At 45.7% G+C, this 15,224-nt stretch overlaps 1 protein-coding gene across 1 annotated transcript in view; it reads right to left on the reverse strand.

Annotated features, from left to right (window-relative positions):
• ncor2 (nuclear receptor corepressor 2) overlaps positions 1–15,224 on the reverse strand; it is a 278,572-nt gene that overhangs the window by 191,901 nt on the left and 71,447 nt on the right. Inside the window, exon 5 of the mRNA XM_078554604.1 lies at positions 6,841–7,005. Within this exon, the coding sequence (XP_078410730.1) occupies positions 6,841–7,005 (165 nt within the window). The remainder of the gene's footprint in view (positions 1–6,840; positions 7,006–15,224) is intronic.

Raw genomic sequence — 15,224 nt, forward strand, 5'->3', positions numbered from 1 at the left:
ACCTCGTCCTCTGTCACCACAGAAGGAGCAGCTGGCCCACAGGAGGACAGCCAGAGCAAGCCAGGGCCTCCAAGGCCTCAGCTCTCCAGAGACTCCACACCGAAGTCATCAGAGGCAACAGGGTCAACCATTGCACAGGCTGTCTCCACCCCTGCTGCGGATGTCAGGGCAGCACCTAGAAGTCTAAGGTTGCACGGATGAACACATTTTGTCACTTTACAGTCTGGAAATATCTTCAGTTTCGCTGAATAATGTGTAATGGTGTCTTTCAGCTTTGTTGACTGGTGTGTGTTTCTGCCTTCTGAAGCCTTGTGCGAATATTCTGCACACAAGCAGATCCTTCCCTGTTCACAATCACCTCAATGCCGGCTGCTGGGGTTTGCTTTCAGTTGTCCATCTGAGCTGAACTGCATCTCCGCCCATCCACTGATCACACTCCATGCAGCATCTGATCTCACCCAGCACAACCATTGTTTCACTTTCGATTTAGCCAGCATGGTGGTGATACAGTTTTTCTTTTACTCTCTCGTCCTTTCCCCTCCCGCAGTCACCCATTTCCTTTCCCCCATCACTGTCAACCCCCTGCGTCACCTTCCACCTACCCTGCGTGACCTACCAGCCACAACCCTTTATCTTCGGAGATGTCCAGGTGAATGTGCACGATCCCTTCCTTCCCAGAAATCCCACCTCCATCCACATTCACCTCCCCGACCTCCTCCTTCACAGTCCCAGGGTCAGTGTCTGCCTCCGTGTCCCCACCAACCACCCTCGCTTTCCCTTCTACTGCTAACGTCGAACACTCACCCCCCCCACTCTACCACCTCACTCTGTCCTCGGTCATTCTCACCATTACCTCATACTACGCCCACCCTCAGCTCACTCTCCAGGAGGCAGTCATGGACTCATCAGAGCCCTCCCTTGCACATTCACTTGGACATCCCCCTCTCCGGACTCCACCCCACTTTAGTCCTTCCCACACCCCACTTAGTCCTCCCTCCTTCCCGACTCCTTACTCCATCCCCCTTCAGACACCCTTACTCCCTCCCCTCTCCTCAGTCCTTCATCCCCCCTGGACTCCTCTCTCCTCCTCCCCCTCCACTGACTCATTCCTCCCTCTGGACTCCTTCCCTGCCCTCCAACACCTTCCCTTACACCTTCCACCCCCCACTTTACGTCTACCTCCCCGGAGTCCCTCCCTCCCAACACCTTCATTGCACCCCCCCCTCGACACCTCTTCCTCTCCCAAACACAGCTGTATGTTCCTCTCCACCCCCTCGAGCATTATCCGTTGTGAGCAGACCCTCAACGGTGACTTTCCACCTTCCGTGAGCTGCTTCGTGGTGGAGCCATGTCCATGAGAATCCAGCCAGCATGTCATGGATGTTCCTCCAGGGTCCCGTTGCTGTCGGGCTCCAGAATCTCCTGCTCCTCAGATGTGCGTGATCTGAGCAAGGCACTGGCGGTAAGTCCCAACTTCTGCACATCACGCTGTCAAGAGGTGTTTTCCCGCCGATGTGGGCGGGGGTTGTGGCGTGTGAGGCTGACAGGCTGGCCTTATAATGATACGCTGATGTATTACAGTGAGGTTCCCAACGTCTGCCGGTGGGAAACACGGCCGCCATCGGCGGGCTGAGCGGACAATCGCAAATATTGTCTGCTCACACCGACAGCAGCGGGAATGGGAAATTCAGCCCTTTCAGTGAGTCTGTTGGGAATTCAATTAGAAGACAAGCTTACTTCATGTTTTATAATTTCAGTCCGGTTAGAAGCAATGCTTCATTCAGTCTATAAACATTAAACACCATTGAGCATTGGAACAGATACTTTGATATTGGAAGTTTTGGTCATTCAAAGAGACTGAGCTCAGAACTGGAATATGTTCTAAAGTGTGCCACATTTTGCTGCAAGTGCTTTTGTTAAGGATTTGTTTCATCATTACCAATAATAATTATGGATGTGCACTTAATAAACCTGTGAACCCTATTATTTTGAGGAGAAATTTTTCAGTCAGCACCCACAGGGGGCAGCAGATGGGCAGTGGCCTCATGAACCTCGACCTGGATCATGACTGTTTCTAACTTACACTGATGACCAGAATCAGAAATTCATAAACTGGGCAAAGTTGGCACTAAAGACCATAAGACATAGGAGCAGAAATTAGGCCATTCGGCCCATCGAGTCTGCTCCGCCATTCAATCATAGCTGATAAGTTTCTCAACCCTATTCTCCCGCCTTCTTCCCGTAACCCTTACCAATCAAGAACCTATCTATCGCGGTCTTAAATACACTCAATGACCTGGCCTCCACAGCCTTCTCTGGCAATGAATTCCACAGATTCACCATTCTCAGGCTAAAGAAGTTTCTCCTCATCTCTGTTCTAAAAGGTCTTCCCTTTACTCTGAGGCTATGCCCTCGGGTCCTAGTCTCTCCTACTAATGGAAACATCTTCCCCAAGTCCACTCTATCCAGGCCTTTCAGTATTCTGTAAGTTTCAGTCAGATCCCCCCTCATCCTTCTAAACTCCATCGAGTATAGACCCAGAGTCCTCAAACGTTCCTCATATGTTAAGCCTTTCATTCCTGGGATCATTCTCGTGAACCTCCTCTGGACCCTCTCCAGGGCCAGAACATCCTTCCTGAGATACGGGGTCCAAAGTTGCTCACAATATTCTAAATGTGGTCTGACCAGAGCCTTATAAAGCCTCAGCAACACATCCCTGCTTTTATATTCTAGTCCTCTCGAAATAAATGCCAACATTGCATTTGCCTTCCTAACTACCAACTCAACCTGCAAGTTAACCTTAAGAGAATCCTGGACTAGGACTCCCAAGTCCCTTTGCACTCCAGATTTCTGAATTCTCTCCCCATTTAGAAAATAGTCTATGCCTCTATTCTTCCTACCAAAGTGCATGACCTTACACTTCCCCACGTTGTATTCCATCTGCCACTTCTTTGCCCATTCTCCTAACCTGTCCAAATCCTTCTGCAGCCTCCCCGCCTCCTCAATGCTACCTGTCCCTCCACCTATCTTTGTATCATCTGCAAACTTAGCCAGGATGCCCTCAGTTCCTTCATCTAGATCATTAATGTATAAAGTGAAAAGTTTGGTCCCAACACTGACCCCTGCGGAACTCCACTAGTCACTGGCCGCCATCCTGAGAAGGACGCCCTTATCCCCACTCTCTGCCTCCTGCCAGACAGCCAATCTTCTATCCATGCTAGTACCTTGCCTCTAACACCATGGGCTCTTATCTTACTGAGCAGCCTCCTGTGCGGCACCTTGTCAAAGGCCTTCTGGAAGTCCAAGTAGACAACATCCATTGGCTTTCCTTTGTCTAACCTGTTCATTACCTCCTCAAAGAATTCTAGCAGATTTGTCAGGCATGACCTCCCCTTGATGAAACCATGCTGACTTTGCCCTATTTTATCATGCACTTCCAAGTATTCTGAAATCTCATCCTTAATAATGGACTCTAAAATCTTACCAACGACCGAGATCAGGCTAATCAGCCTGTAATTTCCCATCTTTTGCCTCACTCCCTTCTTAAATAGGGGGGTTACATTAGCGATTTTCCAGTCCTCTGGGACCCTCCCTGACTCCAGTGATTCCTGAAAGATCACTACTAACGCCTCCACTATCTCTTCAGCTATCTCCTTCAGAACTCTGGGGTGTAATCCATCTGGTCCAGGTTGATTTATCCACCTTCAGACCTTTCAGTTTTCCTAGCACCTTCTCCTTGGTAATGGCCACCATACTCACCTCTGCTGCCCGACTCTCTTGAACTTTGGGGATGTTACTCGTGTCTTCCACCGTGAAGACTGACGCAAAGTACCTATTCAGTTCCTCCGCCATTTCTTTGTTCCCCACTTCTTCTCCAGCGTCATTTTCCAGCAGCCCAATGTCCACTTTTGCCTCTCTCTTACCCTTTACATATCTAAAAAAACTCTTGCAATCTTCTTTTATATTACTGGCTAGTTTACCCTCATATTTAATCTTCTCTCTCCTTATTTCTTTTTTAGTTGTCCTCTGTTGGTCTTTGTAGGCTTCCCAATCCCCTGGTTTCCCACTGCTCTTCACCGCATTGTATGCTTTCTCTTTAGCTTTTATGCTGTCCCTGACTTCCCTTGTCAGCCATGGTTGCCTCGTCCTCCCTTTAATATGCTTCTTCTTCCTAGGGATGAATTTTTGCTGTGTCTCCCAAATTACTCCCAGAAACTCCTGCCATTGCTGTTCCACTGTCTTTCCTGCTAGGCTCATCTCCCAGTCAATTCTGGCCAGCTCCTCCCTCATGCCTCTGTAGTTGCCTTTATTCAACTGTAATACCGTTACATCTGATTCCAGCTTTTTCCTCTCAAATTGCAGAGTAAATTCTATCATATTATGGTCACTTCTTCCTTAGGGTTCTTCACCTTAAGCTCCCTTATCAAATATGCCTCATTACACATCACTAAATCTAGAATTGCCTGTTCCCTTGTAGGCTCCACCACAAGCTGCTCCAAAAAGCCATCTTGTAGACATTCCATAAATTCCTTTTCTTGGGATCCACTACCAACCTGATTTTCCCAGTCTACCTGCATATTGAAATCTCCCATGATCACTGTAACCTTGCCTTTCTTACATGCCTTTTCTATCTCCTGGTGTATCTTGTGCCCCACATCCTGACTACTGTTCGGAGGCCTGTACATAACTCCCATTATAGTTTTTTAACCTTTGCGGTTCCTCAACTCTACCCACACAGATTCTACATCATCTGACCCTACGTCATTTCTTGCTATCGATTTAATTTCATTTCTTACTAACAAAGCAACCCCACCCCCTCTGCCAACCTGCCTATCTTTTCGATAGGATGTATATCCTTGGATATTTAGCTCCCAGTCCTGATCCCCTTGCAGCCATGTCTCTGTGATGCCCACCACATCATACCTGCCAATTTCTAACTGAGAGGGAGAGAGACAGTGGAATGGGGTGAGACAGCCTGAGCTGAACAGAATATGGATCTAGACAGGCACTGTGCAAGGGCAGTTAATACAAAATACTAACATGACAAATGAGGTGTATATAACCACTAGTGACACAGTAAGAGAAAGCAGAACCTCAGCAAACCGGCATTCAACATATTCACCCAAATTCATAGCAGACAACAGAACCTGGAAATACAGAGAGCCCAAAGAGTAGGATAGACTCAATGCTCTACAGTAGTCTACTGGAACCCACCTTGAGCACTGGGTCCAGTTCTGCTCAGAGCCAGCTTGAGTAATGTACACTGAAATGAGTGGGTTGGGTCAGATCAAGCTGGTTGAAAGTGAGCGATGCTGCTGTATCCTGCCTTTGTAGATGGCTCAGTCCCTCAGGTTTGGGGTGGGGTTTCTGGCCTGGGTGAGGACAGGCCATGTTCCACTGTAATACTCCTTCAGAAGGAGCAAGCAACACCGTTTCAGGCCTGTACCTTAAAGAACCATTAATTTTCCAGTAACACCATTGGTTAAAATGGTTTGTATCTTATTTCAGTTTACTGAAAACCACAGAGTGAAATCCCTGTCAATATTTTTACTAAGAAAAGTCAGTATGAATACAAGATAGGATTTTGGTTTCAGGATTAGGGGATTCTGATTTTTACTTCAACACTTTTACTATCAGCCAGAATTTGACTCCCAAATTTCTACAGCAATTCCTCAGTAAATGAGTAATTTGACAAATTAAAAAATCAGCAGATTACAGTGACTTCAACAAAACTGTTTACTAAGTAGATTATTAAATGTCTCTCAGAGATAAATGCAGCTGCAATGAAGAATTTTACATATTCCTAGCACGCATTCTAATATCAAAGAATCATACAATGGCTGCAGTATGGAAAGAGGCCATTGGGCCTGCCCTATTCATGCTGCCTCTCAGCAAGAACAACTCAGCTGGTGCCACTTGCTGCCTTTTCCCCATCCTCCTGCAAATCTTTTCTCTGTCATCCTGTGAGAGACACACAAGATGTGGTACACACCACAGCCATGAAACGAGTGACATTGTTCTACAACTTGCACTGGAGGAAGTACAGCAAAAGTTCACTAGACATTGGTTCCTGGGGTGAGAAGGTTGTCCTATGATGAGAGGCTGAGTAAATTGGCTCGATATTCTCTGGAGTTTAGAAAAATGAGAGGTGGTCTCATTGAAACATCCAAGATTCTGAAGGGGTTTGATAGGGTAGACACTGAGATTGTTACCACTGATCAGGGAATCTAAAACACAAGGCGACAGCCTAAGGATAAAGGGATGACCATTTAAGGCTGAAGTGAGGAGAAATTTATTCTCTCAGATGCTTGTGAATCTTTGGACTTCTCTACCCAAGAGAGTTGTTAATGTGCCTTTGTTGAATATATTTAAGGCTGGGATAGACAGATTTTTGGTTTCTCAGGGAATTAAGGGATATGGGGAGCAGGAGGGAAAGCAGAGTTGAGGTATAAGGTCAGCCATGATTATATTGAATGGTGGAGCAGACTTGATGGGCCGAATGGTCACCTCCTGCTCATATTTCTTATGCTCTTATGTTCTAAAGCAGTTCCAGTAACCGATTGCTCACATCACATTCCCAACAATTTTATAAATTCCATCACCCTGTTAATGTAGGAAAGTAACGGCCTCAATATTCAGAATCAGTAATAATGCTTACCACTCTAAAATAAATTGTACCGGAGATTTAGTATTTTGTAATAACTATATTTAGACAATGGTGGAAGGATTTAAATCCTACACGTATCAATGGCCAGATCTGCACTCTGAACCATGTCTGCACAAGCCCGTGCCTCAATAAAACGACCCCATGACTCCTTACTCCTTACTGTACCACGTTACCTGCTTCTTCTTCAGTTTGATAATCTGCTGTTCCACCATGGTAATCTCTCTGTCCACACGGTCCATACTCTGAATCAGTTCCTCCTTTGACACGCCCGTGAGCACCACCTCCATCTCCAAACCGACAGGAGACTGGGCTTTGACACGGCTGGAGACACAGCGCTCCTGAAAGGAAAGAGAAAGAAAACTCAGACCCGGCCCAAAGAGCAACAGATGAAAATATTACAACTTTTTTCCTGCATATTCTCCCATAACCTCGAATAAGCTTTGTTTGTGCTTAAAGACCTGTAACACCCCCAAACTATAACACCCCCAAACAGTAACACCCCCAAACTGCAATACCCTCAACTGTAATGCCCCCAATCTGTGATACCCCCAAACTGTAATATCCTCAACCTGTAATAATCCCCACAGAAGGTTCTCTGGGCGGGGGCTTCAATGTCCATCACCAAGTGTGACTCGGCAGCACCACCACAGACCGAGCTGGCCAAGTCCTGAAGGATAAAGCTGCTAGAGTGGGTCTGCGGCAGGTGGTGAGGGAATCAACAAAAGGAAAAATATACTTGACCTCATCCTCACCAGCCTGCCTGCCGCAGATGCATCTGTCCAAGACAGTATCGGTAAGAGTGACCTCCGCACAGTCCTTGTGGAGATGAAGTCCCACCTTCACATTGAGGATACCCTCCATCATGTTGTGTGGCACTACGGCCGTGCTAAATAGCATAGATTTCGTACAGATCTAGCAATTCAAGACTGGATATCCATGAGGCGCTGTGGGCCATCAGCAGCAGCAAAATTATAGTCAAATCTGTACTCAAAACTACAATCTGTAACCTCCTGGCCCAACATATCCCCTAATCTACCATTACCATCAAGCCAGGGGACCAAACCTGGTTCAATGAAGAGTACAGGAGGACATGCCAGGAGCAGCACCAGGCACACCGAAAAATGAGGGGTGGGATTTTCCGGCCCTGTGGTGGACCTGACCCGCCGTGGGAGATTCAGCGACTCAGCCAAAAGTCCATTGACTTTCAGCGGGATGGTACCATCCTGGCAGGGGGCAGTGCTGGAAAATCCCACCCGTGGTGTCAACCTGGTGAAGTTATAAAACAGGACGACTTGCGTGCCAAACAGCATAAGCAGCAAGTGATAGACAGAGCTAAGCGATCTCACAACCAACAGATCAGGTCTAAGCTCTGCAGTCCTGCCACATCCTGTCATGAATGATCGTGGACAATTAAACAACTCACTGGAGGAGGAGGCTCCACAAATATCCCCATCCTCAATGATGAAGGAGCCCAGCACATCAGTGCAAAGGATAAGCCAGAAGTGCCGAGTGGATGATCCTTCTCGGCCTCCTCCAGACACCCAAGCATCAGAGATGCCAGTCTTCAGCAAATTCCATTCACTTCACGTGATATCAAGAAACTGCTGAAGGCACTGGATACTGCAAAGGCTATGGGCCCTGACAATATTCCAGCAATAGTGCTGAAAACTTGTGCTCCAGAACTTACTGCGCCCCTAGCCAAGCTATTCCAGTACAACTACAACACTGGCATCTACCCGGCTATGTGGAAAATTGCCCACATGTGTCCTGTACACAAAAAGCAGAACAAATGCAACCTAGCCAGTTAGTGCCCCATCAGTCTACTCTCCATCATCAGTGAAGTAATGGAAGGGGTCATCAGCAGTGCTATCAAGCAGCACCAGCTTAGCAATAACCTGCTCACTGACGCCCAGTTTGGGTTCCGCCAGGGCCATTCAGCTCTTGACCTCATTACAGCCTTGGTTCAAACATGGACAAAAGAGCTGAACTCCTGAGGTGAGGTGAGAGTGACTGCCCTTGACATCAAGGCCACATTTGACTGAGTGTGGCATCAAGGAGCCCTAGCAAAACTGGAGTCAATGGGAATCGAGGTGGGGGAATACTCTGCTGGTTGGAGTCATACCTAGCACAAAGGAAGATGGTTGTGTTTGTTGGAGGTCAGTCACTGCAGCTCCAGGACATCACTGCAGGAGTTCCTCAGGGTAGTGTCCATGGCCCAACCATCTTAAGCTGCTTCATCAATGTCCTTCCATCCATCATAAGGTCAGAAGTGGGGATGTTCGCTGATGATTGCACAATGTTCAGCACCATTCGCGACTCCTCAGATACTGAAGCAGTCCATGTCCAAATCCAGCAAGACCTGGACAATATCCAGGCTTGGGCTGATAAGTGGCAAGTAACACTCACGCCACACAAGTGCAATGACCAACTCCAACAAGAGAGAATCTAACCATCGCCCCTTGACATTCAATGGCATTACCATTACTGAATCCCCCACTATCAATATCCTGGGGGTTACCATTGACCAGAAACTGAACTGGACTAGCCATATAAATACTGTGCCTATAAGAGCAGGTCAAAGGCTAGGAATCTTGTGGCGAGTAACTCACCCCCTGACTCCCCAAAACCTGTCCACCATCTACAAGGCACAAGTCAGGAGTGTGATGGAATATTCCCCACTTGCCTGGGTGAGTGCAGCTCCCACAACACTCAAGAAGCTTGACACTATCCAGGACAAAGCAGCTCACTTAATTGTCACCCAATCCACAAACATTCATTCCCTCCACCACTGACACACAGTAGCAGCAGTGTGTACCATCTACAAGATGCACTGCAGGAACTCACCAAGACTCCTTCGACAGCACCTTCCAAACCCACGACCACTACCATCTAGAAGGACAATGGCAGCAGATACAAGGGACCCCACCACCTGGACGTTCCCCTCCGAGCCACTCATCGTCCTAGCTTGGAAATATATCGCCATTCCTTCACTGTCGCTGGGTCAATATCCTGGAACTCCCTAACAGCACTGTGGGTGTACCTACACCACAGGGACTGCAGCGGTTCAAGAAGGCAGCTCACCACCTTCTCAAGGGCAATTAGGGATGGGCAATAAATGCTGGGATAGCCAGCAACGCCCACATCCCGTGAAAGAATTAACAAAAAAATTAGCACTGAATGATTTAAAATATATCAAAAAGCTGAGCAAAATGTGTTTGTTTTCAAAACAAAAAGTTACTAAAAAGTTAGTTTCTAGCTTTAGATCGTACTCGAAAGCAGTTCTGCTACCATCGGGATCTTTAATGCTGAAAACAAACTCTACTTTGTGTAGCAAAAACAGAAAATTCTTCAGAGCTCTGAAGAAGAGTCATACGGACTCGAAACATTAACTGTTTTTCTCTCCACAGATGCTGTTAGACCTGCTGAATTTATTGAGCATTTCCTGTTTTTGTTTCAGATTTCCAGCATCCGCAGTATTTTGCTTTTATCTACTTTGTGTATGCTTTCCACCTCATCAGAGGATGGTTTATGCCATGGTGGTCAGATCTGTGTTCAGCATCACCTGGTGTGATTCAGGAGCCCCACTCTGGGATGCAGTCTCTGCCAGATTTGCAGCAGAGGAAGGCATTGGGCTGAGAAGGTGCTCGATTCACTGGCCCGTTTTCTCTGGGCCCTCTTCTTGGCCAGTTGAGCTTTTTGTTTCTGCTCTCCCCTTTTAATGCCCTTCTAAGCAGTCAGCTTCCAGAGGTCATGGCCGTCAGCAACTGTGTCCCAGTTGTCAGTATCAATGTCCACCATCTTCATATCTTGCTTCCAGATGCTCTTGGAGCAGAGATATGAACACCCAGGAGGTTGTGACCCAGTGACCAAATCACTGTACAGAAGCTCTTTGGGTCTACATGTGACATTCATCTGATAAACATGGCCGAATCAGCGCAGACATCATTATCTTAGCAATGAATGTATGCTGATGGAATTAGCAGACTCCAGGACCTCTGAGTTGGTGACCTTTGTCCTACCAAGAGATGCCGAGGATGCGTCTGAGACAGCGAGGGTGGAAACTGTTCAGCCTTTTCTCTTGCCTAGTATGTGTTGTCCAGGTCTCACCGTTGTAGAGGAGTGTGCTGAGGACACAGGCTTGGTAAACTCGCAGTTTGGTTTCTCAGTCAGGTTACTGTTGTTCCAAACTCTCTTACTCAGCTTGGACACAACAGTGGCAGCTTTTGCGATGTGTGTGTTGATTTAGCATCAAGTGACAGATTGCTGGTGATTGTGGAGCTTAGATATGTGAAACTATCAACAATCTCCAGCGTCACATTGTCAATGCTGATAGGTGGGGCTGTGACAACATGCTGGGCCGTGACATTTGTCTGCCTGATGCTGATGGTCAGAATAAACTCTTCACAGGCATGAGACAGTCTTTGTTTGGAATGCTCGTGCGGTATTGTCAGCGTACAGCAACTCTCTGATGTGGATTTGGGGCACCTTTGTCTTGAATGTCAGGTGAGTGAGGCTGAACAGCTTTCAGTCAGTTCTGGTATGTAAGTCGACTCCCTCTGTAGGTGACCTGAAGGAATATGACAGCAGCAAAGAGAAGAATAGGCCAAAGAGTGTCGGTGCCAGAACACAACCTTGTTTGACTCACTGTGGATCTCCGAGGGTTCCGATGTTGCCCTGTCATAGCTGACCTTACCCAGCATGTTGTCTTGGAAAGAGGAGATCACATTGAGCAGCTTCAGTGAGCAGCCAGTTTTCTCCAGCAGCTTAAATAGACCACCTCTGCTCACATGGTTGAAGTCTTAGTGAGATTGTTGAGGGCAGTTTACAGTGGTCTCCTTTGTTCCTGGCATTTCTCTACCAGACTGAGAAGATCATGTCAATTGTAGGCCTTTCAGTTCTGAAACCACACTGGGTCTTGGGGTACATATGAACTTACAATTAGGGGTAGGGGTAAGCCATTCAGACCCTCAAAGCTGCTCTATTTAATAACATCACAGCTAATCTGACTCAGGCCTCAATTCCACAATCCCAATACCCCCGATAACCTTCGACTCCCTTGTTAGTCAAGAACCTGTCTACCTCTGCCTTAAAAATATTCATTGACTCTGCCTCCACTGCTCTCTGGGGCAGAGAGTTCCAAAGATTCATGAACCTCAGAGAAAAAATCTCTTTTCATCTCAGTCTTAAATGGGAGACCCCTCATTTTTAAACTGTGTTCACTAGTTCTAGTCTCCCCCACAAGGGGAAACATCCTTTCAGCATCCACCCTGTCAAATCCCCTCAGGATCTTATATGTTTCAATAAGATCATCTCTCATTCTTCTAAACTCCAATGGATACAGGCCCAGCCTGTCCAACCTTTCCTCATAAGAAAACCCCTCAATCCCAGGTATATCTCTGAACTGCTTCTAACAAATTTATATATTTTCTTAAATAAGGGGACCAAAACTATACACAGTGCTGTACGTGTGGTCTCACCAACACTCTGTACAACTGTAACAAAACAACCCTACTTTTATATTGCATATCTCTTGCAGTAAATTACAAAATTTCATTTACCTTCCTAGTCACTTGCTGTACCTTCACACTAACTTTTATTGATTCATGTACCAGGACACCCAGGTCTCTCTGGACCACCGAGTTCTGAAATCGCTCTCCATTTAAATAATTTGCTGCTTTTCTAATTTTTCTGCCAAAGTGCACAAGTTCACATTTATCCTCATTATACTCCATCTGCCAAATTTCTGCCCACTTACTTAACTAATGTCTCTTTGCAGACTCCTTAAGTCCTCCTCACAACTCACTTTCCTACCTATCTTTGTGTCATCAGCAAATTTAGCTACCACACATTTGGTCCCTTCATCCAAGTCATTGATGTAAATTGTAAACATTTGAGGTCCTGGCACTGATCCCTGTGGCACTCCACTCATCACATCTTGGCAACTGAAAAATACCCATTTATCCCTACTCTCTGCTTCCTGTTAGCTAACCAACCCTCTATCCATGCTAATATGTTACCCCTACACCATGAGCTCTTATTTTGTATAATAACCTTTGATGTGACACCTTGTCAAATGCTTTCTGGAAATCTAAGTACAGCACATCTACAGGTTCCCCTTTATCTAATAAATCAGTCAAACATGATTTCCCTTTTACAAAGCCATGTTGACTCTACTTGATTGCTTTGAGATTTTCTAAGTGCCTCACTATAACCTTCTTAATAATAGATTCCAACAATTTTTCTTCAGCTATGGATGTTAAGTTAACTGGCCTGTAGTTTCCTACTTTCTCTCTCCTTCCTTTCTTGAATAGAGAAGGAGACCTTTCCAAAAGCTAGGGAATTTTGGATAATTAAAACCATTCCATCGACCATTTCAGCAGCTAAGACCCTAGGATGAAGTCCATCAAGACTTGTCAGCTTTCAGTTGTAATAATTTTCTCCGTGCCCTTTCAGTTGTGATTGTAATTGTTTTAAGTTCCTCCCTCCCTTTAACCTCCTGATCCACAACTCATAGTATCACAGAATCTTTACAGTGCAGAAGGAGGCTATTTGGCCCATCAAATCTGCACTGTCTCTCCGAAAGAGCATTGCACCTAGTCCCATTCCCCTGCCTTACCCCGTAACCTTGCACATTCTCTCTTTTCAGCTAGCAATCCAATTCCCTTTTGAATACCCTCGATCGAACCTGTCTCCACCACCCTTTCAGGTAGTTTGTTCCAGACTCCAACCACCTTCTGGGTGAAAAAATTTTTCCTCACATTACATTTGCTCCTTTTGCCAATTATTTTGAATCTGTGCCCTCTAGTTCTTGATGTTCTCTTGAGTGAGAACAGTTTCTCACTATTTACCCTGTCTATACCCCTCAGGATCTTGACTACCTCTATCAAGTCTCCTCTCAGCCTTCTTTTCTCCAAGGAAAACAGTCCCAACCTCTCCAATCTATCCTCATAGCTACAGTTCTTCATCCCTGGAATCATTCTTGTGAATCTCCTCTGTACTCTCTCCAATGCTTTTACATCCTTCCTCAAGTATGGCGCCCAGAACTGGATACAGTACTCCAGATGAGGACTAGTCTTATACAAGTTCAACATGACCTCCTTACTCTTGTACTCTATGCCCCTAATAATAAAGCCTAAGATACTATATGCTTTATTAACTGCTATCTCAATATGCCCTCTGTTCCTGCACCTCCTTTAGAGGCTTCCCCTTTATCTTATACTGTCTCTCCATATCTTTTCTGCCAAAACAAATCACCTCACGCTTCTCTGGATTGAACTTCATCTGCCACTTGTCTGCCCAATCCACCAACATGTCTATGTCCTTTTGAAGTACAAGACTATCCCCATCACAGTTGACATTTCCAACCTTCATATCATCTGCAAATTTTGAAATCATGTCCTGCACACACAGTCTAGGTCATTAATATATACCAGGAAGAGCAAGGGTCCCCGCACTGACCCCTGGGGAACTCCATTACAAACATTCCTTCAATCTGAGAAACAACCATTTATCACTACTCTCTGTTTCCTGTCACTCAGCCAATATCTTGTCTAAGTGCCGACTTACCCTTTTATTCCATGAGCTAGAATTTTGCTCACGAGTCTGTTGTGTAGTAACGTATCAAATGCCTTTTGAAAATCCATATCAACAGTGTTTCCTTTATCAACCTTCTCTGTTACCTCCTCAAAACACTCCAGCAAGTTAATTAAACATGATTTTCCCTTGATGAATCCATGCTGGTTTTCCTTAATTATCCTGCACTTGTCTAAGTGATTATTGATTTTATCCTGTGCTATAGCTTCCAGAAGTTTCCCTACCACTGAGGTCAAACTGACTGGTCTGTAGTTGCTGGCTTTATCCTTGCACCCCTTTTTAAACAAGGGTGCAACATTCGCAATTCTCCAGTCCTCCAGCACCACCCCTGTGTCTCAGGAAGACTGGAAGATTATCACTAGTGCCTCTGCAGTTTCCACTCTCACTTCCCTCAGTGCCCTTGGATGCACCTCATCCGGTCCTGGTACCTTATCAATTTTAAGTAAGGGGATATATTTTAAGTAAATGTCTGGGATGTTAGTTGTATCATCTAGAGTGAAGACAGACACAAAATACCTGTTCAATTAATCTGCCATTTCCCAGTTCTCAACTCATTTAAAGTGTGTCTGGATGTGCACCTGACCTGCCGTAACCTGCAGAGCTATGGACCAAATGCTGGAAAGTGGGATTAGGCTGGGTGGCTTATTTCATGGCCAGCACAGACACGAAGGGCCAAGTGGTCTCTTTCTGCGCCATAAACTTTCCACGATTCTATGATTCCTTATTTTCCATTATTAATTCCCCATTCTCATTCTCTGGAGGACCAACTCTCACTTTACTAACACTCCTTTCCTTTTTAAATACCTGCAGGAACTCTTACTATCTGTTCTTATATTTTAAGTTAGCTTTCTTCTCATACTCTAATTTCTCCCTCCTTATTAATTTTTTAGTCATTCTTAGCTGTTCTTTAAATTCTGTTCAATCTTCTGATCTGCCACTCATCTTTGCAGAGTTATATGTTTTT

Source organism: Cetorhinus maximus, chromosome 12 (assembly GCF_964194155.1).
Source record: "Cetorhinus maximus chromosome 12, sCetMax3.hap1.1, whole genome shotgun sequence".
Taxonomy (NCBI): Eukaryota; Metazoa; Chordata; class Chondrichthyes; order Lamniformes; family Cetorhinidae; genus Cetorhinus; species Cetorhinus maximus.